The sequence below is a fragment of the Pholcus phalangioides genome, unplaced genomic scaffold (genome assembly GCF_987345545.1).
Source record: "Pholcus phalangioides strain wild (caught in Gottingen) unplaced genomic scaffold, Ppha-v1.0 ptg000029l_1, whole genome shotgun sequence".
Taxonomy (NCBI): Eukaryota; Metazoa; Arthropoda; class Arachnida; order Araneae; family Pholcidae; genus Pholcus; species Pholcus phalangioides.
Genome location: NW_028301619.1, coordinates 4456574 through 4483463, shown reverse-complemented (window position 1 = coordinate 4483463; position 26890 = coordinate 4456574). Strand labels below are relative to the sequence as shown.

Genomic DNA, 26890 nt, shown 5'->3' with positions numbered 1-26890 from the left:
GGAAAGATGTATTTTTTATAGATTATTTTAGTGGCGCTCTTGACGCATTTCCAGACCACTAAAGTGGCCCGCTACGCACTTTCAGATCATTCAAGTGACTTGTGGCACATTTCAGATGACTCAGCGGCTCTAAGAAAACCCAGCTTCAGGGATGAATGCTCGTTACAGGATCCCAGGAAAGAGAAACCTATAGTCTCATGGAATCTCGTGTGTGGATGGATGAAGAGCCTGTTCTTCCCTCCTTTTTTTGCTTTCTTATTTACGGCAACCGATCTAGATTCGCTTTCCCCACTGAACTTCAGTTTTTAGCACTTTGACTACAGTGCGGCAGCAAAAAGATACGCTTGTTGTCATCTTCTCTCCAGTGGAACTGAATTTTTTTTTCTTCTTTTGTAGTAGTGAGTTGTGATGTGTAGTAGTGAGTTGTGATGTGAATAAAACACATCAAAAAGGAAGGGAAAGCAGTGACATTTTGCAGTTTCTCGGAATTTTCATAGTGTAAACAAAAGGAGGGAGGCATAAAATAGGAATAGTAGGAGAAAAATTGGGGTAAAAAAGGGCGATTGCGGCAAAAGTAGGAAAATAGGAAGACATTTCTAAAAAATAGAAAAAGTAGGAAAAATAGGAGCGCTGCGAGGTCTGACTACTATTCGGCCCGCCGAAGAATCTGTGGCACTTCACTTCTAAGAATAAAAATTCCAATTTTGAAACCCTGTCCCATCAAAAAAGTCTGGCCCACCAAAATTTATTTTTGTTTCGTGGCCCGCTCCTAAAAAGGTTTGTGATCACTGGCCTAAAATAAAGAGAAATTTGAGAAAACTCCATTAAAGACAAGTTATATTATTACCCTTACAGGACTGAAAATTTTATATCATTTGCATACTCAATCTCTCAAAAGATTATGTATGCACAAGTTTCTAAAAATATCATTTATTAAATAATTTTTTGTGTGTATACTTTTTTGAATAATTTCATTAGATGTTTTTCTCTGAGCAATAAGGGATAATCATACACAGTACAGGTAATTTTTCCATTCTCTCCCTATCGTTAATTTAGTTTCCAGTTACATATATTTTTTTGTTTCATATTAGTAGGAATCTACTAGAACACCTAAAAGAATTTCAATAAGTGTGTCTGAAACAGCATAAATTTGATGTAAGTAATGAAGAAAAAGCTATCACAATATCTAGTATTACTCTATATAATGTATGTAAATCAAATTTTATACTCAGAAAAACATTAACAACCCAAAATGGATTGCAATACATCGCTAGCAACATGTGTGGTACAAATATTACCTCTAGGATTTCACCTCTGATAACAGTCAGCTCTTTGTCATTGTTAGCAGTTCGTGGATAAACAACTTGAACTATCTTAGACCTTCTACTTTTTAATTCTTCAAGCCATTGCATCTGTTGTCTATCAAACTGTCTTTGAGGGTTTGTTGACATATCACCTCGCTCAATAGAGTCTGAGCTGAATTCTGAACGTACATCTCTATCACGTGGATCATGGAAATCTGGTTCTTGCAGCATACTGCCCCTGATAAAAAATAACAAAAATGAGAAACCTAGCCTGACTTGTATTCGAGCCTCACTATGTTCATATTGAATTAAGCAGAAATTTTCTTTTAACAAGATTTTCACAACAATAAAATTTCATATAAAAGTTATAAAAAGTCAAATATAAAAAGGCTGAAACTTGGAACAGGAAAACTCAAACATTTATACATCTCTTCAGTCAGTTAGATTAGGAATAAAATGATTGGCTAATAAAGCTAAGTTAAGCATTGCAACTTCCAAAAAATACTACATGCGGAAAAAATGCATAGTATTTCTTGATCTATCTGCCACATAGGCATAAGTGTCACAGTAAGGAAAAAAAAGAAAAACAAATTAAATGTGAATACCCCAATCTGGATGAAACATTACTGGGATGAAATTTAACTTTCATATAATCACTGTTTAGTCGTGCTCTAAAAATAAATGTTAGAAAATTTTCAAAACAAATCCTGTCAGTTGAAATGCTATTTAACTCCTTTACTTACAAGCGATTGGCAAGAAATTTGAATGTTCTCTGATGAATCAGCGATAAATATGAACACCTTGTCCAAACCTAACCGCACGTAAGGAAAAGAAGAAAAAAAGTAGAAGAGAGAAAGAAAAAAAAATTAAATAGTAAAACAGTATAATGGATAAGTTGATAAGAATGTAGGTAAAAAGTAGATTTCTTTTCACCCTCACCCCTACCTGTTCTCTTTCACTCTTACAAGAGATATATCTCATATGTGCAAAAAAAAAAACTATCGGGATATTTAAAAAACTACTAGGAAAAAAATTATAAGGTTGCAACAAAGCTTCACGATAAGAACAGAGGAAAGGAAAAAGAGAGAACTTGTTTGAATTTATTCCACTGGCGTTTGGACGCTGGTTAATTAGTTGATATCCAAATGTTATATTTTTCGTAGCCAAATTCTTGAAGATTGTGTTTTTCAAAATAAAAATTAACATACAGAACTGATGTGGTGCAGAAGTGATGTAGGCCTTACAGGCCTTATTTTGTTTTAAAAACATAAGCACCATGGCAGATAATCAGAAAAAAAAGTGGTACATTTATATCCTCACAAACATTCACTAATTTTTAGTTAATAAATATATAATTTATATTAATTAACTCCACCAAAAATTACTGATCTAAATGTCCACCCCTTGCAGTCATGCTGGATCATTCCTTAAGAATTGTGAATTTAGAAAAAAAAAGTAATCATACATCACCATTTATTAGTGAATGTTCTATCAATGTGCTATCACCTTTTCTATGAAAGATGAATTCTGTTATCAAATATGTTACCTTTCCAATAGCTCTTTTCTCAAATCAGCAGATCTATGATCATACTGCTGTTCATATGGCTGCTGTAAGCGTGTATGCTCTGGAAGAACTGGAGGTGGTTCTGTGATATCTTGGTCATCACCTCTTTCACTGCTGAAATATTCACTACCACAGTGACTATCTCTTTCCGGATGACTGAAAACACGTTGATAATCTTGCTCACGTAATTCAGTCTGAAAAACCATTGAAAAGAATTTCCAGTTACATAAATGATGATTGCATTCACTGCATAGATATTTAAAAATATGTAAAAATTAACAGATTTCAGATGGACATGCACATAGAGAAAATCTGATGCCCAGTATTAGGTCCATAACACTCGCAAAAAGTGCAGCTATTGCGATGGATGATGATTTTGACCGGGTTCTCAACACCCTGCACATATTTTTAACTGTTTAGTGACTGCACTGGGCTATCAAGAAGATATTTTTGTTGTGACCATGGGTTCTGATGCCATGTTTATGGACACCTTCAGAAATGATCACTACATATTTCAACTGACCTCCATTACTAAACATTTTGCTGTTCAAATATTGGCCACTGTGCAGTCATGTGGACATCATGATGCACTCGTATTGTGAAAATCCAAGCTTCATCCCCACAGGTGGCACAATGACAGTTGGCTGAATCTGGCTTTTTATGTTGCCATCTTACAGGTGTAAATGGGAGCTTGTCTCCTATTAAAATGGTCTCTTCACAGAGAGCAGCCAGACCCTCAACACAATATTTACATACACACAAAAAATCATGCATCCACCATTTTTACTCCTAATATTAAAGCAATATGGCAGCGCTTCTTGAATACAAAACATTCAAACTTTGCAAAAATCATACACACACTTCCTGGCCTGCACCAATTCCTTAGAAATTAGCAAAAACAATGCTTATGGGGTGCATGTGTATGTTTAGTGGTATTAGTTTAAGTATTGATTTTTTTTACATTTATTTTTCACAAATATATTTCAATTTCAACTCCATAACCTAAAACATGCATGTGGTTATGAAAATATTATATTTTTATGCCCATTTTTGTCTATTTTGCTAAAATTTTAAAGAATAATGTAACATAAAGATCTAGAAAACTTACTTCAGATCTATGAAGTCTATGACCAGCAGGACTTCCATCATCAATAGGATTCTCTGGTGCCCAACCATTTGAAAAAATTGGGTGATAACTACTTTCATAGCCTTTCCACTGGTCACTAGATAACAAATTTTCCATTATTTCAATACAAATTAAAACAAGACAAAGCATTCTCCAATCAGAGTATAGTTTATTGCATGAGGATAAATGAGCATTAACCCTTTCAGTACTGATGGGTATGTTAAAGTACCGCTAAATTTTAACCCTCATAACATACCTTACATTACATTGCTGAGTGTTGGTATTTTGAAGTATAAAGGCTGTATAACTACTTTACGATTACCAGATGGCAGCACAAGTGGGAGACTTAGTTTTTTAAATATGTTAATAAAATTCAGTTAGATGATTTGCACCTGTAAAAATGTTTACTGTATTATGTGTAATGCAAGTGAAACACTACTTTTACAAAATGTTCCCTAACAAATGTATAAAACAAATTATGGCTTTCTTTGCAGTAAAATAAAAAAATATATTCATTATTATGTATTGTTCAACATATTTGAATTTTTTTTTTCTTTATTGTAAGCATATTGTGCTGACAAAACTTTCAAGAGAGTACCAGGTTAATTAAATCATGTAATAAGCAATATTTTGAAAAAAAAATGTTAGGCCTTAATTATGGCCGCTGTGGTGGTCGAGTGGTTATAGTGCCGGACTCGTGATGCGAGGATCCGGGTTCGAACCCCACAGTGGTGGTCGGCTGAAGTTGGTTTTCTGTGGTTCCCAACTTCAAGGCGCAAATGCGAGCCGATCTCCCCGTTAAAAAGTCTCGCCACAGAGAGCAACAGTCCTACAACGGTAAATCATTCAACCATAACACTTCACTCATAGTTAGTAAAACTGGGGGCAGATGGCAGCACTACACATAACAAGCATTACACAGAAACAAACTTTACGTCAGGTTGCACTACACGTACACTACCGCATGTACCGATTCGTTGGTGGGGGGGGTGCATGTGTGGTGTAGCGGTAGTAGTTAGGGGCTCGGGGATCCATGATGTTCTTAAGTCAGCCACCTCGTTGGGCAATTTGCCTGTTGTGGCGTTGTATTTGTATTTGTATAATGAAAGCGACCTACCAAGAAATTTTCATGATAATTATTTCATTTTTTCATAATGTGATACTGAAAGGGTTAAACATGTAAAAAAATAATTTCACCAATTTATCCCGACTATTCTTAAAAACTGAACAGCATGTTTTACAGTGATTTTTCATTTTATTCAGAAACTGGGGGCAGAGCCCCCTTCTGCCTTCAGTGGATAATCCCCCTTTTCTCTTCACACATCACATATCTTATTTCATCCCACTTCATCAGAGTGCTATGAAAAGAGGCATGTGAAAGCACCAGCTCACAGACGAATTTTACAATATTAAAGCAACAAAAAAACCAATGTGATTCATCAAAAAAAACCCCAAAATGAGTCACATTCCCTATGGTGGGTCCCAGCCTGGAGCCCTATTGCACTCCCCCTACCCCTATGAAGGCCATGAAAAATTTTCATTTGTATTCATTTTACCAATGATTGAAATGCAAGGGCCCTGTAAGTGTATTTGTACCGGGCTTCCACTTTAACGAACTTTTTACTGCTAAAGCAACATAAACCAATGAGATCCATCAAGGAACCACCAAAATGAAACCTGTCAACTTGTTCATGGAGGGCCTTCAAGCTGGATCATTGTCACACTTCCCCTGTGAGGGCCATGAAAAAAAACTTTATTCGTTTATAAAATGAAACCTGTCAACTTGTTCATGGAGGGCCTTCAAGCTGGATCATTGTCACACTTCCCCTGTGAGGGCCATGAAAAAAAACTTTATTCGTTTATAAAATGAATACAAATGAAGTCCAGGCCCTTACATCCAGTAGCAGGCACCCAATACGCAGATTTTAAATGGGGGCTCCAGACTGGATTTATCACAGGCTATCACTTTTGCAAATTTTACAATGTTAAACAAAAAAAAAAAAGTGATTCATCTGGGCCCCCCCAAAACAAAACCCGTCAACCTTCTCCATGGGCATGGCTCCCTGTGAGGGAAACAAAAAATTTTAACTTGTATTCATTTTACCAAGAAATAAAATCCAGGACCCTCAACCAATGACCCAGGACTCAATTCACAGAAATTTAGTGGAGGTTCCAGACTGAATTTATCGCTGGCTTTTGCTGTTGATGGTTTTATAGTATTAGACAAAAAAAAAAATCACAATGAAATACATTGAGCGCCCCAAAAATGAAACCTGTCAACTTCCACACGCGGCTAGCGACCTGGAAGATTGTCAGACATCTCCCCTGTGAGGGCCACGAAAAATTTTCACTTGTATTCATTTTACCAATGACTCATGACCCAAATCAGAGAAATTTGGTGGGGGCCCAGACTGGATTTATCTCGGGCTTCTTCCGCCGTTGCAAATTTTAGTGTTAAACAAAAACAATGAGATTCATTCAGGCCCCCCGAAATGAGACCTGTCAACTTCCACATGGGGCCCCTGACCTGAAGGATTGTCAGACATTCCCCCCTGTGAGCGGCACGAAAATTTTTCACTTGTATTATAAAATCCAGGTCCTTTGACCCAGGACCCAATTCACATATTTTTAGCGTGGGGGGGGGGGGCAGACTGGATTTATCTCAGGCTTCCGCTGTTGAAAATTTTAGTGTTAAACAACAAAAGTAACTAGATTCTCTCTCTCATTTAGGGCCAACCTGAAATGAAATCAACTTCCCCATGGGGCCCCAACCTGGAGGCTTGAGGACATCTCCTCTGTGAGGGCCACGAAAAATTTTCGCTTGTATTCATTTCACCAACAAATAAAACCAAGTACTCAATTTGCATATTTTTAGTGGGCCCCAGACAGGATTTATCTCGGGCTTCCGCCAAGCCACCAACCAAGGACATGGGACCCAATTTACATATTTTTAGTGGGCTCTAGACTGGATTTATCTTGAGCTTCTGCTATTGCAAATTTCTTTCAATGTTAAAGCAACAAGAAAACAATGAGATTCATCAAGGGCCCCTCAAAATGAAACCTGTCAACTTCCATACGAAGGTATCTGTCCGATGTACCCCTGGGTAACCTGACCCTGTGTGTTTGGAACACTGGTGATATATGTGTTACTGCCAAAGCCTGAAGTTGGCCACTTCGCGAACTGTCTGAAATTTGGGATTTTGCTGCCCCTATATAACGATCCCTATATACCCAGTGATAAAAAAATTAGGAACACCTTGCTACTCACCACTAATATCGTGTGGGACCTCCTCTGGCTTTGATGACAGCAGATATTCTTCTAGGCATGGACTCTGATTTGCTGAAAACCATTGAGAAAGTTCGTTAGCCCATTCTAACGAAATGGCAGCTCTTAATTCCCTCAGATTAGAAGGTGGTGTTTCTGGGCTTTTAACAGACCTTTCAACCTTGTCCCACAAATGCTCAATTGGGTTAAGATCAGGTGACTGAGGGGGCCATTGAAGCAATTGAAATTCTGAATCATGTTCCTCAAATCAATCTGAGATAATTCCAGCCCCATGGGAGGGTGCATTGCCCTGCTGGAAATAGCCATCATCATCAGGAAACATTATGGCCATAAACAGGTGCGTGTGGTCAGCAACGACAATGGTGCTGGCATTGACAGATGTTTTCAATGGAAATAAGGGAAAATGCTCCCCAGACAGTGATTCCACCGCCACCCGTTTGAACAGTTGTCATGTGACATGCTGGATCCATGGCCTTGTGCTGCTTGCACCACACACAGATCCTGCCATCATTATCATGGGAAAGAAATCTTGACTCGTAAGACCAGACAACCTTTTTCCATTCATCAAGTGTTTAATTATGGAGTTCTCTAGCCCACAAAAGACATTTTCTTCGGTTTTGCAGTGAAATCAATGGGACTCTTGTTGGTGACCAGCTGTTAAAAGTACCCCCCCCCCCCCAGACAACATAATCACATAACAACACAAACACATGATTAAAAAAAAAATTTTTTTTTAATTGTTTTTATTAAAAAAAATTTTCATAGCACTTTTCAGTATCCTATAAGAGTTGACTGATACTGAGAAATGACTTGGTAACAAAAACAATTTTTGTCCCAAAACAATGTACTAGCAACCACAGACAATTCTTTTTTGTCTCTCCTCACAATGTATATTACATTCTTTTTTGGAGTCTTCCATAGTCCAGTCTGTCAACTCTCTTCAACTATTCACAGAAAATTATGAAGACATTTAAGTTTTTTAAGAATGACCACTTTCAAAAGCACAGTGCAAAATGTGTAAATTGCAAGGTCCAATGTAAATAAGTCAAGGTGAACCAGATGGTTTTACTTTGTTGTCCATCCTTTTCTTAAAAGGATTTTTTTACATTTTACTGTTCAATGCCAGTGTAATCGTTTTTGACAAATGAAGCACTTTCATTTCTAGCTCTTTACTGAGCGTTGTAAATACTGTTAATGCCTCTGCATGCCCAAAAAATACAGAAAACAGCTAAATGCTATTGGGTAGCATCAGAATCACCAAACCTAGAATAGGCCTATGTATGCAACTACTTTGTTATGCAAACTGTGGTTCACCTATACACAAAACGTGCACCATAATTTTGAATGATGAATGTTAGTTACTGTCTAAGACCATGAAGTAGTAAATGCAAAATTATTTTTTCCATCCAGACAAAAGTTTTTAATGACTACTCTACTTGTTGAACCCTCAAACTAAGCAAAAGAAAAATTAATATACTAAATGGTCTACATACACCCCCAAATATAACCTAAAAAACAATACAATTTCTGCTTTGGCAGAATCATTAATTGTAATCTACATTGAAAGCGATAGAGAGTTGCTCCAGACCAACTTAAACAGGATTGGAGCATCGGCAAATGAATGGAGCATGATGTTTAGCATTGACAAGTGCATGGTCACTCATTTTGGTTTGAACAACCCACGTTTCTCTTACGAGTTGAATGGTGTCACTATCCCGGATGCAACTAGGGTCATTGATTTGGGAATTATCATTGACGAGCGGCTCAGGTTTTCTGAACATTGTTCAGCGGTGGCCAAAAAAGCGAATAGAATGCTTGGTTTCATTTTCAAAAAGGTCTCTTTGCATTCTCCTAAAGTCATTCCTCCACTTTCCGAGGCGCAGTTCATCATGGACTGGAGTACACCGTGAGATTTTGGAGACCATACCTATAGAAGGACATTGACTTGGTTGAAGGGGTGTATAGAAGAGCTATGCGTGTCCCCTTGTTGGCATGCAAGACTTGAGTTATGAAGAGAGACTTCATTTTTTGAATATGTTTACATCGGATGAATGCAGGTGTAGAAGGAGATATGATCGAAGTGTTCAAAATTTTCAATGGGATGGATAGGATAGACCCCCCCCCCCCATGAATTATTAATACGCATTCAATCAACTTCTTTTACAAGGGGACACCAGTATCGATTGGTAAGGAACAATTCTAGGTTATGGTGTCGCAGGAAATTTTTCTCCAACAGGTTCGTTAATAAATGGAATAGTTTATCCTCGGGGGTAGTAAATTCTAACACAATTAACACGTTTAAAAAGAAATACAATAATCATGTTGGGGTAAATCGAGAAGCTATCCATACTTAGAATAAGACAACCACAAATATATTTTATGGGCATTGTAGTATAATATTTCATCATGTATATATATTGTTTATAATTGCATTTTTAATTGGGTTGCTGTATTTTAGAAATATAACATTCATATTTGTTACGGGCATCTTTTTCTCAGGCACCTCGTTGGGCATTTTGCCTGTTCTGGCCTTGTATTTGTATTATTTGGCAATATAACGATGATTCCCTCCTCAATTAAGATCAATTACAAAGCATTTTGTTGATAGGATTTGTGGTAAAGAAGTAGGACAAAAACTAGAAAGTAGGACATTTCATCAAAAAGTAGGACAAGTGGGAGCCCTAGATACTGTTGTATGAGAAAAGCCAGGAAGGTTAGCGGCTTCGGAGATACTGGACCACCCCTCCTGGTGCCTGCAATCATGGCTCGTACGAAGTCTCTCAAATCTCTTGTCTTCCCCCCCCCCCCAAACAGGCAAATTGTAACGTTAACTGGTGCTTCTGGCTAGGAGAAAGCTTTTTAACAGATCCAGTTTATTACGTCAGCGCACATGCTGCATGGATGAGTCAAAGTTTGAGTGAGGGGTGTTCCTAATTTTTTGGCTACTCAGTGTATATCCCTGCATATTCATCCCTATGATTTGGGTGTCATCACTACATGGCCATAATTATCACAAAAAAATATGCCAACATGGCAACACCATAATTATTATGGTTAGCTATGGCAACCCTATGATCAAAGGCATCTGAATATCGATATTTCAGTGATCCATGTATAGGGATAGACAAATGGGGGTGGCCAAAGCTCAGCAAAAGCCTGAAATTATGACATTGGCTGGATGAACTGGGCCAGCCAGTTTGTGAAGTAGCCACCTTCATTCTTTGGCATTAACATATACGTACCTCTCTGTACATATACATAACTTGATCCCGATGAGCCAAATGGTTCCCGATATATTCAAGAGTTGAATGAAAACTTGACCCAACATTGTAACAGATTTCATCACATCAAAAAACTTGACAGATTCCCGTTGCATAGAAACAGGCACTTTTTCATATAAATTTTAAAATTTTTAAGAGTTAAATTAAAATAATTTTATTTCAAAAATGTTTAATCCTCAATACATGCGCAAATTTTTTTTTTTAAATATTTCTATCATTAATATATTTACGTTTAAGAAATAAACTGAATTCTTTGAAAAAACATTTTTTGTTGCAATAAAGGCTGAAATTCATAATGTATAATTCATATTTAAATATAAAAAAAACATTCTATGCATTACCAATGTTTTCTTCAAATGAGTGTATTAGAATGAATTAATGAAATCTCTTTTTAACAACATTATGTAGACCATAGTTTCTCAAAATTTTTGTTCCATTACCCCACTACTTCAAAAAATTGTTCTTATTGTCCCCCACTCAAGCCAACCCATAGCATCCTATACTAAACATAAAGCTTCTACTGCCCCTGGACCATTCCATTACCCTTGTGGGGGGGGGGGGAACAATAGTTTTCACTTCTGGAAATACTGATCTAGACCAAAGAAAATGTTGTAGAGGGTTATCATCAAATTAGGAAGCAGCAGCATCATCACACACCACCAAATTTATGCTGTTCATGTCATTTATTCTAAACAGCGTTGCCAGTGCAACCAGAAAATGCTTTTTATGAGAATTTAATTAGCTGCACAAAATTATAATTAATCAGTTATTGAAATTCAGTTAGGCGTTTCAACCTGTGAAGATTTTTTTCCGCACTATACTTGTCTTACACAGAAAATAGCAACAACAGAAACTTCATTATCACTTCTGGGAGGAGAAGTTGGTGCAAAATACTGATGTCACTGCATATCCTCAGAACCACCAATATGAGTGAGGTGTTTAAAAATATACTGAGAGAAATTTTTAATGAAAGGCAGTTTCAAATAAGATTTTAAAAAATGTCATTATAGAAAGATTTATCATTACATCAAGTATCCACGTCGTAAGGTTTCACTGTACTTAATTAATACTAGAAAGTTATTTTTGTTAATAATTGATATACAGTGAAACATTGCTAAAATGATACGCAATACTCGATATAATGATAAATCCTTCTACACCGATATTTTTTTGTCTTGTTTGGAAATGAAATGCCTATACTCCTGAAATGCTGCTTCCCCATTTAACAGTAATCCCCCCCCCCCGTAAAACAATATTTTTCTTGGCCACAAAGTATCCTTCTGTAAAAAAAAAGTGAGTGAGTGGAGTGGAGCGAGCAAGAGAGAGATATACACTATGATTATAACTGTGTTACTACAAGTAACACATCTAAATTTAGTCTGGCTCTTATGAAATTTAACTGTAATGAAATTTAATAAATACGGAAATTTCAAATTATCACACACATTAGCTGCTTTCCACTTTTTAAAGTAGGCAATTTTCTTTTTAATTCTGGGCTCTTGAGAATCTCTAAAAACATACATTCCCTTTTCTAAATGATGATTAAAATGTGATCTTAGGAAATAATGTACATAAACTTACCGAGGAATGATCCATGAATCACCAAGACTGTGCCATAAATCCGTTTCTTTGGATGTACAGCAATTGGTTAGCAGATCTATAGCATCTCTGGTCAAAAGAGGACTAATCACTCTAGCAGCTACATTAGTATTATGATTGGCATCACGTGCAGCATCAACAATGAGAGCCAAAGGAGTAAACAAAAAATGAACTAGTTCTGGAGCATTTGGATCATGTATGTGACTCTTTAATTTAGCCTGGAAATTTAAAAAGGTGCAATCAAAATATTGTAATGAAATAAATTTAAAAAAATATGCAAGGGGAAATAAAAATATGAAACCAGGTGAGGGCTTTTTTTGTGGTCAAGGAAAAAAAATTGCTATTTCATATGTTAAAGAGCTTGAGACTATTGTCAGTTTTTGATGCTTCTATAATTTTTGGGAACCAAAGAGGATATCTAAACTAAAAGAAATAAGGAAATGTTTTTATTAATCATTAAATTACATAGGTAAAATAATACATACTCAAACTTGGACATTTGCCTAACACCAGTGATTGGCATCAGGAAATATTTGATATTAGATGGAACTGACCGCAATGAACAGAATAAAAACTATTATTGCCAGCCTTGACAGACTTAATCATAGAAAAACACTGCTGTCATACAATGAATCAGTTTTCTTGGGGAAGGGGCCATTGTTTGATCATCGACTCAACATTTTCCAACACCAACAGTTGACATCATCAGGCAGCCTGGAAACAATAGTTTTGTTGAAGTACAAAATTTCTTTTCTTACACCGGTTTTCATCTGCCTCTGTTTTGGTTGAATTTTATTTCTCGTATACCTAGTAACATTTGCCAAATTTCTCAACTTTGTTAATGTTCAACTGCATAATTAATTTTGATTTTTTTCCCCTCTATGTGTTTTATGTCATCATATGTTATAACCATTTCTTAATAGCACTTATATCATTGTTTCCAGATATCCAATTTATTCAATTTAATATGAAAATTAAAGAGCTTTGCTTTGGGCATAATTGTATATGACCATTTTTGGATAGTAACAAAAACGGCTTCAGCCTATAGCTCAATAAATAAATAATAGTTAAAAGGGCTTAACAAATAAAAAAAATTTAGGTGCCAGCCCAATTTCTTAGGAGTCAAACGTGGTATTTTCTTCAAGAAAATCATTGATCATTTGATCATTTTTGTCGCGCCACGGTCATTTTCTGCACACGAGGGCTAATTAGACCGGGACCTACAATTTATTGCCGATTCCGAACGGCAGGCTTGTTTTTCATACTCATCTAGAGGTTGGTGCGCTAACCCCTCGATGGGGGACTCCCTGCAGTAGCAATTTTTGCTGCGCTCAAGTCACCGTTTTTTGTTGTACCCCTGTGTCAGGAAAGTTTTCTGACAAGGACGAACTGGGTATCGAACTCGCGACACCTCTAAACATCCTTTTGGTACTTTAGGCGAGCATCTTATTGACCGGGCTACCGCACCCCTCTTCAAGAAAAATAGTCCTAAATAATGTTTTCTTTTACTTTTCCCATGTTAAAAGATGTAGCATAATGAAATCAGAAAATTTTGTGTCACCCTGAGACTCCAATTTAACAACCATGTTTAGAAAATTTTAGGCACCAATACTGATTTTCTAGTCGTCATGGCAACCTAATGCCTGGGATTTGGTACAACAAACGGTGACTTGACCGCAGCAAAAAAATTGCTACAGCAGGGAATCCCCCATTGAGGGGTTAGCATACCAACCTCTCGATGAGTATAAAAAACAAGCCTGCCGTTTGGAATCAGCAATAAATTGTAGGTCCCGGTCTAATTAGCCCTTGTGTGCAGAAAATGACCGTGGTGCGACGAAAATGATCAAATGATATTAATATATGTCATTATTTTTTATTTAAATAATGCCCAATTTTAATCTAATTTTAATGGTGAGTCAGTTCACTAAGTATGATCATGATATTGTCACTTTGCCCACATTAACAGCCAGCAAAAATGATACAGTGTGTTAATTAAAATATATATTTTATAATTTTTAACAAGGCCTTCATAAAAGCTAAAAGAAAACAACGGTTTACTTCAGAGAATAAAAAATATCCGATTACTTACTAATAAATTGAATGAAAGTTTGAACTTTTGAAGTATATCTATGAATTCTCTCTCAGGAGGTGGCTTTGCTCTAATACTCAACATACCATCTGAAAATCAACATTCAACCAGATTTTAACATATTTAGTTGAAAAAGTATAAATGTAGGTTGAAAATTTATAAAATTATAACCAACAAGTAGTATTTAAACATCTTAGATGTCAGTTGCTGATCAAACTTTTAGTGACACAAGAACTTTGGTGTGCTTTAAACTTTTTTTAGCACTAAAGAGAAGAATTAGACTGACATACACAGGCAGTGAAAATTCATGCCCGAGTCTAGATTCAAATTCAAAAGTGTGAATACTCATGTCCCAAGTTTGATCACTTTTGTAGTTCATTTGCCATGAAATGAGCTAATGCGGCTATCTATCAAAAAACAGGCAATGACATTGGAAACAATTAATGGTGAATGAATGCATGGAGGAGTAAAAAAAAAAACACAAAAAGTTAGGTTTATTTAAAACAAAACTACTTTTCAGAATTATGGCACATTTTAAAAAAGTGAAAATTACCTCCCATATCTTTTTTTTTATTTTTTCTACTTTTCTGGCGCCGTTCTAATTCCTTATAAGCAGCAGCAGCATGCTGGAGCCTAACGACAAACCGTTCAATGTCATCAAAGCAATGGTTCAATATTGTCTTTGGAGAAACCACACATAGAAAAAAAGAGGAAAAATTGAGAAATATAAATGCATAAATAAATTAGCAGAATGTCCATTCTATTCAAAAACATGACAACAAAAGAATTCCATAAAAAAACTGAAGTTAAAGAAAAACAAAAGACTTATTATTTGTATGCATGGAGTAAGGTAAACGTTACAAAGTGTTTTTTTTAACAGTTGGCTGATGCAAAGATATATTTTGGAAAGAAAAAATTTGTATTGCCTTTGTAGTCTAGTGGTAATCACCTGAAAAGTGAGAGGACATTAATTCCCAGCAAGGGCAGATAAATTTTCTCTTTGCTAAATGTATCTTTGCATCAGCCAGCTGCTACAAACCTTTGTATGGATACCAGAGAGTGACATCATCCTTGTCTAATGTAAGTATTAGAATTTCAAAAAATATTTTTTTGGAAAAATTTCAAAAATTAAAAAAAAAACCATAATGCAAAGGATTTTCTTGAAGCTTTTTCTGATTTAACAAACATCCTGAGTGGCTGTTCATCCTGAATTGGGTAAAAATTGTCAAATAATTTATGAAAATGTCTTGCATAACATCTAGATTTAAACAAATTATGGAAATTAATAACAAAGCTGGTACCTAAGTGAACGGTGAGAAAATTATGATTCTGACCTGGACTGCAATAATTACTATATCTCCATATCAGTGGTTCTCAAAGTGGGCCTTCCCAACAATTGTCAAGGGCATCACTGTAGGCTGTTGATATTGATGTGTGCTGGATCGGGACTTTGAGGCGATTCTTTGTTAGACTATTGTGGGGGAGCCACAGTTTGATATTGACTAGGGCAAGGGAGCCCTGGGTGATGAAAGTTTGAGAATAAATGCCCTATATAGATGAAAGATTACTAAATCTTTTTAATTCTGATAATGAAGAATTAGAATGATGGCTTATGCAATTGAGGCTTTTATAGTACAATCAGTTCAGTTTGTTCGTACACAATCTCACCCACCGAGGTATAATATTTTGATTTGTTACCAACCAAGGTAGATAAAAATCAAGATTTTGCAAAAACATATCATATAAGTCAAATTTTTTTATTTGAATCAGATTTTTTAATTATATTTAGATATGTAATTCACACCTTAAAGCTAAATAAATGCAAATTTATTAGGAATGTTATATAACATAATTTTCACTAGCAGTTTGTTATGTTATGTTGAATTTTATATGTTTAAATTGCAAGTTTTAGATATCTTGATTAGCGATATGAAATCTAAGCACCAATCACTCAATCAGGGTTCATATAAAATTTTCAAAATAAAAAGTAAAGGGTTTTTCAGGAGACATGGCCAACTCCCACCCCCCATAAAAAATTGCATCTCTAGACTGAAAATGAAAGAATGGCCTGCATGTGGATTTTCTTTTAAATGTCCTTTTTTTTTTAAATTACTTTTCCAATGGTTCCAAGATTTCAACTTTCAGAATTAAAAGTATGGTGTGTAAGAATTTATTGAACATCTACTGAAAAGGAAGAGGTATGCTGCGACTGTATGTGAGAGTAACAAGCTACTGTTTGAGAACACAAATTCAAACAGTAACAGAGCATTATAATGAGGATTAGGTATTTAGAAGTTCAGTAAGAAAGGAGAGCGTGAGTTGGGGTAGTAGTATTGAAGTGATTTAAAGACATCGGAAGTGATGAACTGAGTTTCCAATAAATTTTGTTTTTATCATAAAAATACCCAGAGTTCTTTGCTTTAGCCATGGCCACCCCTGCGAGAGAGAGATAACAGATGTTAAATAAACGAGAGTTAAATCACTGTTTAGGAGAAAATATGCTAATAAGATGCAAAATAACTAACAAATTCATTTTTCATTCAAATCCTTTCATATACACTGTTTTTTTTTTTTATGGAGCCACAAAATATATTTTTAAGAAAACTCATCCAGTTTTTTCTTATGCAAGTCATGAGAGCTTCCCATGATCTACATTTGTGAATGAGTCACGCATTTTTTATTAAAATTAAATATCAGGGAAAACTGAATACAGCTATACTGGGGGGTGGGGGGCAAAACTCTCCTGCACCCTACCCTCCCTTTTTCCTCACATGATATCTAGTTTATTTTGTCCCACTTTGTCAGAGTGCTGTGAAAGCACCAGCTTACTGATGAATTTTACAATCTTAAAGTAACAAAAAACCAATGAGATTTATCAAGCACCCCCTCCAACTTCCCCATGGGGGTCCCCAGACTGGAGCCCTGTTATGACCCCCCCCCCCGTGAGTGTAACTAAAATTTTTAATTCACATTTATTTTACCAATGAATAAAATCGAAGGGGCTCCCAATCAAGAAGAGAGAAGCCAATGAGTGGATTTATAGCAGGCTTCCTCTTTAGCAAATGTTTACTGCTAAAGCAACAAAAAAAGAGATTCATCCAGGGGCCCTGAAATGTGAAACCTGTCAACAACTTCCCCATGAGACCCCCGACCTAGAGGCCTGTCAGACCCCCCTATAAGGGCATCCACCCACCGGGTGACAAAAATACAGAAGATGATGATTCAGAGGAACTGGAAAAAGTTACAGTGAAAACTGCTGAACATTCTGCAAAAATGCTGAAGTATTTTCTAAAGTAAACTGAGAAGATAGGGCCCGAAATATTTGTCCATCGATTTCTAACACTGACCAGTTTGCGACATAGGCAGGAAAATATCAACATTAGCAATTCGGTAAAAATCATATTTTTATAAGCAAAAGCATGTAATCTTATTAATTTGCTAAAATGGTACTAAATACGATAAAATCGTAAAGTTGGCAGGTATGCGCAACCATTGGATGTTCTAATCCCTTCCCCTGCTTTCCAATTACAAAGGAAGAATTTTTTTCTCTTTTCTCCCTCTTTATAATTAAGGGAAGCTTCCTCTTATTTTTCTAGGAAATGCTATTCATCACCATGGGGAAGGAGGATCGTTTCTCCAGAGAAAAAAATGACTTTTTCAGGAGTGGCTGTAAAAAGTAAGGAGTTATAAGAGCCCTTCCAGAGAAAAATGGAAAGTTAGGACTTTTTAAGGACCGTACAAACCCTGTCAATGTCTACAAGAATATTGTTTAACTCCTAATAAAAGAACCGAATAAACCCATGATCATATATGCAATTGTCATTTAGTAATTTAATAGTTCACAAATTTAGGAGCAATATTTTTAGAAAATACTCTGCTGTGGTATCAAACTTTTAATTAAAAAAAACAAATTTTAATTAGAACCAAAGGCTTTATTTATTTACTATAAAATATGTGTTCTATATTTCCAGTTGTATTAATACTCTTCTAGTTTTATTAGAAAAGTGTTTAAGGGAAAAATTCTGCATTTATGAAAAAATTCTGCTAGTTTTAAACTTCATTTTTTCTTCAAAGAGGAACATGGGTCTAAGCTTCAATTGCATTTTGCCACCCTTTAAAAACAGGTTAGGAACGGAACAGTATGGGAACTATATGAATATGTAAAATTTGCATAGAAATATAAATACAAGGCCACAACAGGCAAAATGCCCAAGGTGTCTGAGAAAAAGATGCCCATAATAAATATGGATGTCATATTTCAAAAATACAGCAACCCAATTAAAAATAATTACAATAATTAATAACAATATATATATATATATATAACAAGATCAAATATTATACAATGCCCATAAAATATATTTATGGTTGTCTAATTCTAAGTATGGATAGCTTTTCAATTTATCTCAACATGTTTATCGTATTTCTTTTTAAATGTGTTAGAATTTACTATCCCCAGGGTTAAGCTATTCCATTTATTGACAACCCTATTAGAGAAAAGAAATACATTGACTAACAAAGTTGATTTGTTTCAGAACCACATTCATTAGCCAAAATGAGAGAAAATTGTTCAATTTGTTCTAGATGCTGCGCAAAATTTTATCAAAAGTTTTATCAAACAACAAGAAAAAAAAAAAGAAGCTCCTGGAATGATCATACTGTTCGTTTGATGCTAAGAGGTGCACTAAAAACAATCAAGTCTGGGCTTGTTCAGTAATAATGTTCTCTGAGAATATTTATTAGTTTTACATGAAATAGCTCCAGTGCCCTCTAGACTAGAAAAAATCAATGGTCACAAACAGCTTATCGAGTCATTATGCAATATCTTGATTAAAGCCCGGAAATTCAGGAAAAATGCCATAAATGCCTTTACTGACATTTTTGTGCCATAAATACCTATTTTAACATAGTTTTAACTTTATTAGTGAATTTCAAAGGCCATAATACGTAAAACTTGAATATTTTGAGCATTGAGAACTTTAAAACAATTGCTCTTTTTTAAAATTTTCCAACTAATTAATTATTATCAGGAAGCCCCCCACCCCCATTTAGATGCAAACAAGTGACCTGAGAGATTGGTGTTGCTATGCATTAACTTTGCTTTGACCGATGGTGTTAGATGTGAATCATTTTGTTTCAGATGAACACGCCCGTGTTAGAGAAGCAGAGGAAAATTAACAATTTTTGTTTTTCCACATGCTTTGCATAATATTTCTCGCTCAGGCATTGGACTGTGTTGTATGTGTATAGCCAACACCATCTATAGCTATCTGCTATAGATGGTGTTGGTATAGCGGACCGATGATTGTCCCAAGATGTCATGAATTGATGTCATGGCTCACATAAAGCAGGGTAGGAGCAGACAGGGCTCTGGGGGCCCATGTTGTTTTGATTTTATTTTTTTTTGCACCATAAATGCAGTGTATACAACCACGGCTATTTATTAAACATACATATCTAGTATTCGATAAATTGACCAGAGTCACCCTCAGGGGTGTGTGACAAACGCAGTCGCACAGGGAAGTCCCGCATATGTGGTAATATAAAAAAAGTCAATTTTTTTTTTAGGAAAATAGAACAAAATAGCCATGTTTCAACTATAGAAATGATAATTCCAAATAATACAACAAATAAACGAGAATCATTTGCAACTTGAGGGAGCCCTACAGATCATTTTCTCTACCAGCTTCGCGTCTGGTAATGATGGCCCTGGAATTGGCCTAATCCTGAGGATGAACAAACATTTTATTTTGGGCTTGAAATCAATTTAATTAGGATAATAATGCAGTTATTACAAAAAGGTATTTTTTGTGCCTTTTTGCCTGTCTATTTTGACCATTTTTAATGCCTAAACTTCTGGGCTCTAATCATGACAATTATTTTACACAGCACGACAAGGGAGGGTAGGGAAATCCTATGGAATAACTCCCACATGCAGTTTTCTTGAGTGAAGGAACAAATAGGTGGGAATTAACCAGCTGGCCAACAATGTGGCCTTAGACTGAAAGCAAATTATCACCATATTCCAATCAGCACCAGCAGCCAAGATATGCCCGAGTGGGCATGATGGTATGATGCTCGTCTACCACTGTGAAGGTTGCTGTCACGGTCCCAGGTTCGAACCCAAGAGAGGATATAGATAAGATATTTTCCCTAACAAACTTGAGGCGACCACCAATAGGCAGCGCCTTCATTTCCAACCCATCTCAAAAATGGCAGTAAATTGCAATATAGTGATATGGCCAGAGTTGGTGTTTGGTGAAGTAGCAGCTAAGATGAGTATCTGTAACCAAATGATGCAAAGCTCAATCGTATTTGAGCAGTTGACATTTAACCAGGGCCGGAAGTAAAGGGGGATAATTGGTTCAGCTGGTGAATTTTACACGGAAACAAAAAAAATGTTATAAAATTAACGGATTTTAAAGTGAAGGGACGGCAAAATAATGTTTGCCGCTCCTCCATAACAAAAATCCAGTTATGGCCCTTTTTTAACAGCCAATGTTCCCAATCAGGAAAATATGTCAGGTTAATTAATAAATAATAAAAATTTTCATCAAAGCACTTTCTTTTCCTGAATATATGGGCATTGCTTAAAGCCATCTCGTTGGGCAGTTTGCCTGTTGTGTATTTGAAGGTGTGAGAGTCCTAACTTAAATTAATAAAACAAACATTTTATTCATCTCAACCCTTATGACAAATTTTTCTAAATTAACTTTTTCTTAAGGAAATTTTTTTTGCTTCAACTTTAATTTAGTGTCTTGGGACAGAGATGGGTTCAGAAAACATACAGGATAAAACAAAGAAAATTGATACAAATCAGAATTTAGCCTGTAAAAGATTTTAAGATACCAAAAAAGGAAAACAGAGAAACGGTTATACTGTATTTTTCACTGAACATAGTATAACTACTGAAGTCTACTATATAGTCTAGTGAACATAGACATTATATAAGTCCTGGATCAAATAACAGAAAAGCTATGAAAGAAAAAAAAAATAGAGAAACACGAATTGCACATGATTTTGTAGACATATGAAATACATTCTATATACAGTGTCCCGCAAGTGACTCTGTTTTCAAAATGGGACAGCAAGAAAATGGTGAGAGATGTGAAAGTCATTTTTGTGGAATATAAATGTGCAAAGTTAGGACTTTCAGATGCATCATTCATGTTACAAGGGGATATATAGTTATTAAAATTAAAAAATCAACTTTTTACATTGACACCATGCCCAAAAACCCAAGTATAAAGTTGTTGCCCTATCTCTCTCTCTCCTGAGACTAAACAACATGTGCAGCTGTCTGCCGACCATAATGAAAATAAATTTCGTCAATTTTCAATTTTACACAGAGGCTTTTCTGGAAACTTTACTTTTGAATCCCCTTGTATTTTCATATTTTTTTTATTACAATGTTAATTTCATTCACAAAATTACATTGATGCAATGCTTATTAAATATTTTCATTACTTAAAAAAAACCAGTCAAAGTTATCTTTTCCTCTGTTTAAAAAAATTTCTCCAGAGATGCCATTGACGCGTTATAACACGTCTAATACCCGAAATTTCGGAAAAGGACGCGTAAACATTTTCTTCCCGCGTCCTCCGGGACGCGTTCTTTCCCAGTTCTAAGAAAGAAGTAGAAATAGAGAAAAAAAACCTCCCCAACTTTTTCCCGCGTATCATGATTGTGCGACCTTGAAAAACTGGTTTTACTACTTTGTACTGTATTGATATACAGGCGGGTTGTTGAAAAATAAGATGAAGGATATCTGGTTGCTTCCCTGAATGAGGGGCCGTGTACAGAAGTTTCAATTTTCAGATTTTTTTTATTACCCTGCAGATTTTCTACCTTCCGGTTATATATGGGAAATTACAGTACTTTCGTGGCTATGGGCCAGCATTGAAAGATCGCGTTTATACGGTGTAAATTTGTCTTGTTCCTACAATATTGTGAATGCATATTTGTTTTTTTTAATCGTAAAGGATTGGAACACCCGTTCAAATTGTAAAACCTTCCCGATATCATGGAAAAAAACAGAATCTGTAAAAACTTGACCTTGAATATCCAGTTTTGTCATCTAGCTGCTATGCGGTAGTCACCGTTACGCATTGCTAAAATCATGGGTGTGTAAGCAGAATCGGCTTTTGGAGGGGCACAAGGATCTAATTCTTCACAGATAGTATAAAAGAAATTATTTTATTCCAATACTTTAATTCTCTACAAAAATATTTTTAATTTTTGATCTCCGGTGGGGAGGGGGGAGGAGGAGGAAGAGACCCCCTTATAACTTCCCCCAAATTTTGCTTTTGAGGGGTTAAAATCTGTGTTTGGAACTTGCGATTGTGCAATGGTAATCAATTAAAAATGTGATTTTCTAAAGATTTCAAATTTTGAGTTGGATATTCCTTTGAAAAAAACTTCTGGTTGCCATGGCCATCACACAGACCTACAACACAAATATGCATACATTGAACTTCAAATGCACGCATTACCAGTTTGGAGGATAGATGCAGGGCCGCAACTGGGAGGGACAGGGACAGGTGGGCCTAGTGTCCTGGGCACCAAATTCACCCTTTATAACTGCTGCTTTTCTACATTACATGGGTGTAACAAAATGTGTACTTGCCCCGTTTGAGAAAGTATCTAGTTGCAGCGCTAGATAGATGGCACCCCCTACTGAACACAAAACACACCAAATGCTGGGCACACACACATAAGCACACTTTCAAGTTTCTCTAACACAAATCTGATGTAGCTCCCATATTCAGGTGTGAAAATATGTGGCAGTTAAATGGCGACACATCAGAGTGGTGGACCATCAGGGAGAGAAAACAAAATCATTTTACCAGGAAAACCAAAGTATGAATAGAGAATCAGAAGTGTCTGAGGAGAGAGAGAATATAATTTACTTTAAATTTGATCAGAAGATATTCAAAATGCTAAAATATTTTTAACAAAATGTAAAATCAATCAGAAGGGAATTTATACATTGATTATTAGTAAATATATAAATGTGTACCTTCAACTGTTAATTAAAGTGGATCCTGCTTATAACGTTTTTCAAAAACCATCATAAAAAACATTACAAATAGGAAAACACTTTAAACAGGAAATCTCAATGAGAATTACTTATTGTTAGGACCACGAAAATAAGTTGTACTAAGTGGAAAAACATACTAAACAGGAGAAACATTATAAGTGGGATCAACTGTATATTTGTTTTAGATTTATTACATGTGCGGAATTCGATAGGTTAAATTCTCAGTGCTAATGAGCTTCTTTGCAAGTTTTTCCTACTAGTAGCACCGTAAAAGTAAATGAACCTTTGGATAGAACATGTTTTTAAAAATGAATTACTTGATTCACAGATACCTTCTTTTAACCAGAACATGACTCATCAACGCTCAGTCTCAACGAAGAAATATAAGCAGGTGATCAAAGACCTGGGGCATGCTGGAAGAAAATTCATAGAGATACCAGTGAATTATTGGGGGCATAATTTTTTTCAAGATAAATTTTTTTTTCAAAGGGACCCACTTTCACTCAAAAAGGACCCAGATTTTTCAAATAACCTGGGTCCCGGAACCCAGGTAAATTAAAGTCCAGTGGCATATCTGTTCTCTGATTCCATACATTAAGTTTAGGCTAATGAGTGTCTGTTGATCATCATAAAATAGCAACTGCAAAAAAAAAAAAAAAAATGTATATGCAATACACTGACCACTTCTCTTTCATATTTTTCACTTGTTGTAGAACTTGTTTCATCGTTTGATTCACGTGCATATGATGCATTTCTATCAACTTGAAGCTGTGAATTTGAACTACGATTTTGTGGCAGCTGTGGTCCTTAAAAACAAATGCAATTCATTATTATGCTTTTGTATTATTTACAAATACTAAGTATAAGAATGAGTAAATATATGTCAGTAAGTATATAATAAGTAAATGTAAGTGTATGACAGATATTCTAACAGAAACGAAAAAATAAAAACTATAAAGGAAATTAAAAAAATCATGTTTTTCTGAACATTTCCTAAACTTGATAATACTCAAAATAGTCTCCTTGAGGATCAGTACCCATTTTTTATAGTAAAAAATGTCTTCTTTTTCAAGATTCTGAAATCCTGAATTATTGTTTTGAACTTGCTCTTGTGACAGCCTTTAGTGCCACCATTGTGTGTTTTCTTATACATTATAAAAATCATTTCTTTGAAGGTTCCTCTTCACTCTTTGAAATAAGAAAAAATGTCAGGGTACCAGATGTAGAGAGTAAGGAGGGTTGTAAATCATTGTAATCCCAACTTTTCATGCGAAATTGTCACAACTCCTACCACATAATGCTGTGTAAGTAGGAACATTGTTGTGTCATGCAACAAAAAACCCAACTGCTCTAATTCTGGGTGTTTTTTGCACAGTGTCTCATAATTGCTTGAGCACCTTAATGTGAAATTGCTGATTAATAACTGGTTCATACTGGCCTTGAAGTATGAATTAAAGTGGCCACTCTTTGTTGTCAAAGAATCAGATTATAGTTTTAAAATTTCACTTGAATTGTTTCATGCTTTTTTTGTTTCCATGATGATGCCCATTTCTCCAGACTTGATTGCCAATTTATCTGCAAATCATACTTGTAATACCATAATTCATCGCCTTTGATGATTTTGGACAAGAAGTCCACATTGATTTTCTGTTGACCATTTTATTCGTGGCTCACATCCAAATAATTGGCTCAGATTTTTTGAGAGCAGGCAAGAAACCAAGTTTGCTGAGACTCTCTTCATGCAAAGTTCATCTGTCACAATGCTTCCAATTCATTGGACTGATTGAAGACAGTAAGACATTATTGTGTTAAACAAATTTTCAATGTTTTTATTGGTTAAGCCATGGTTTGTCCAAGTTACAAATTTTTTTACATAATTTTTGTTGAAAACGTCATGCATAATCTCTATGCGTATTCCATGGGAAGCGACCCAGTTGAGAGATATGCACTAAGGATCTGTAAAGCACAGCAGAGTCAAGTGTTCATAAAGCATTATCCGGAATGTTACTGCCAGCCCTTAAAATTAAGATTTTTAAATCATAAATAATAATAAAATAAGGCAGATTTAGGGCAGATTTTGAACAGCTCCCGAATTCTTTATCTGCAATTTAAATCCAGCATTGGCAGAACAGATGTTTTGTATGCTACCCCACAGTGCTACTTGTGATGTAGCAAATAAAGGATTAAAATATTAAATAAAGCACAATAAAGATTTAAATTTTTTTTTAAAAATGATAATTTTAAAATGTTTTTAATGGAAATTATTTTTCATTAAAAACATTTAAGAAAAAAACATTTAGCAGCATAAAAGTTCCATTTACTGTACTATGCAGGGGTCTGCCCAGACTTTTCTTGTAGGGTCCTTTTTTTGTGGAAAATAAATAATTTTGTGGGAAGCGAAATAATCTAGTTAATCTATCACAAAAGAAATGAAATGCCAAATTTATGGTTTCATTAATTTTTAGTTTGTGAAGGATCCATTTTTCACATCCAATATTTTGCGAAGCGTCTGTTTTTCAGATCCATAATTTCGTGACAAATTCCAGAAAACAGACCCAAATTTTGGCTGGACAGACCCCTGCTATATGCTGATTAGAAACTTGCAATCTTCCAGTAGCACATTTATGCTTTGATATTGAGTGAACAACATTATAATTCCATGTTTTTTTTTAACAAAATTCCCTTCCATTCACAACTGTATGTTAGTTTAATGACAATTGCTATTATTATTATTTATTTTTTACTTTCTTGCGAATTTGAGAAGTACTTGCATTCAACACAGCTAAAATCTGATGTAATTCATCAGAATATTATTTATGAAGGAAAAAAATATTTGAAGGTCAGTTGAATGCTATGTTCCCTCTAAATGTTCTCGACCTATGCAGACCTGTTGTTTGTTTGCATGTTAAAACAATATAGTTAAATTTCACTATGATAAATGCCACACCAATGATGTACACAGTGGTTTCGTGTGAAGCATTTCTGCTGTGTGAGGCTGCGTATAGCTTAGAGCAGTGGTTCCAAACCCTTTTTGACACACACAGGGATCTTTTTTTAATTATTTTTATGAAGAAGCCCTTTTGGCCACTTTTTCTTTATTTATTTATTGAACATACAGATTTATTTTATTTTCCTGGAGAAGCTGCATAGCCCCAAGTGCTATGCTGAGCATAGGTTGAGAACCACTGGCTTAGAGTGAAGTTTTGAAGGCAGTAAAATCTTGAAAAAGAGTTTTCTTAATAAAATCTCACACATTGATGGGGCAGCTTTTTACACTTTATTAATTTTGCTTGTGAACTAAAATGGTGGTTTTTCAATGTGATTAGAAAAGAATGATAACAAGTAGTAGTAGTAGAAGAACTTACGAGCTGATGCAGCACTTGAACTAAACATAGCTACATGCTCTCTAACTTTTGAGTTATTTCCATTAACTGGAGGTTCTGGAGGCGGGTTTTGTGGTGGGGGAGGCAAATGTCTGACATTTTCACTATATCTTAAAAAAAAAGAAGATTTTCAACTTGATAACAAATTTTCCTTGAAACAAGGAAATGCTCTGAAAAATAAATGGTTTAAAAACGAAGCAATTGTATTACTTAAAATT

At 35.3% G+C, this 26890-nt stretch overlaps 1 protein-coding gene across 1 annotated transcript in view; it reads right to left on the bottom strand.

Moving 5' to 3' along the window:
- Positions 1-26890, bottom strand: part of LOC149067596 (epidermal growth factor receptor kinase substrate 8-like) — a 94522-nt gene that overhangs the window by 16021 nt on the left and 51611 nt on the right. The window contains exons 8-15 of the mRNA XM_089252426.1: positions 26655-26782; positions 23971-24095; positions 14803-14929; positions 14250-14338; positions 12143-12378; positions 3977-4091; positions 2851-3062; positions 1299-1542 (exon numbers count right to left, since the gene is read on the bottom strand). Of these exons, the coding sequence (XP_089108552.1) occupies positions 1299-1542; positions 2851-3062; positions 3977-4091; positions 12143-12378; positions 14250-14338; positions 14803-14929; positions 23971-24095; positions 26655-26782 (1276 nt within the window). The remainder of the gene's footprint in view (positions 1-1298; positions 1543-2850; positions 3063-3976; positions 4092-12142; positions 12379-14249; positions 14339-14802; positions 14930-23970; positions 24096-26654; positions 26783-26890) is intronic.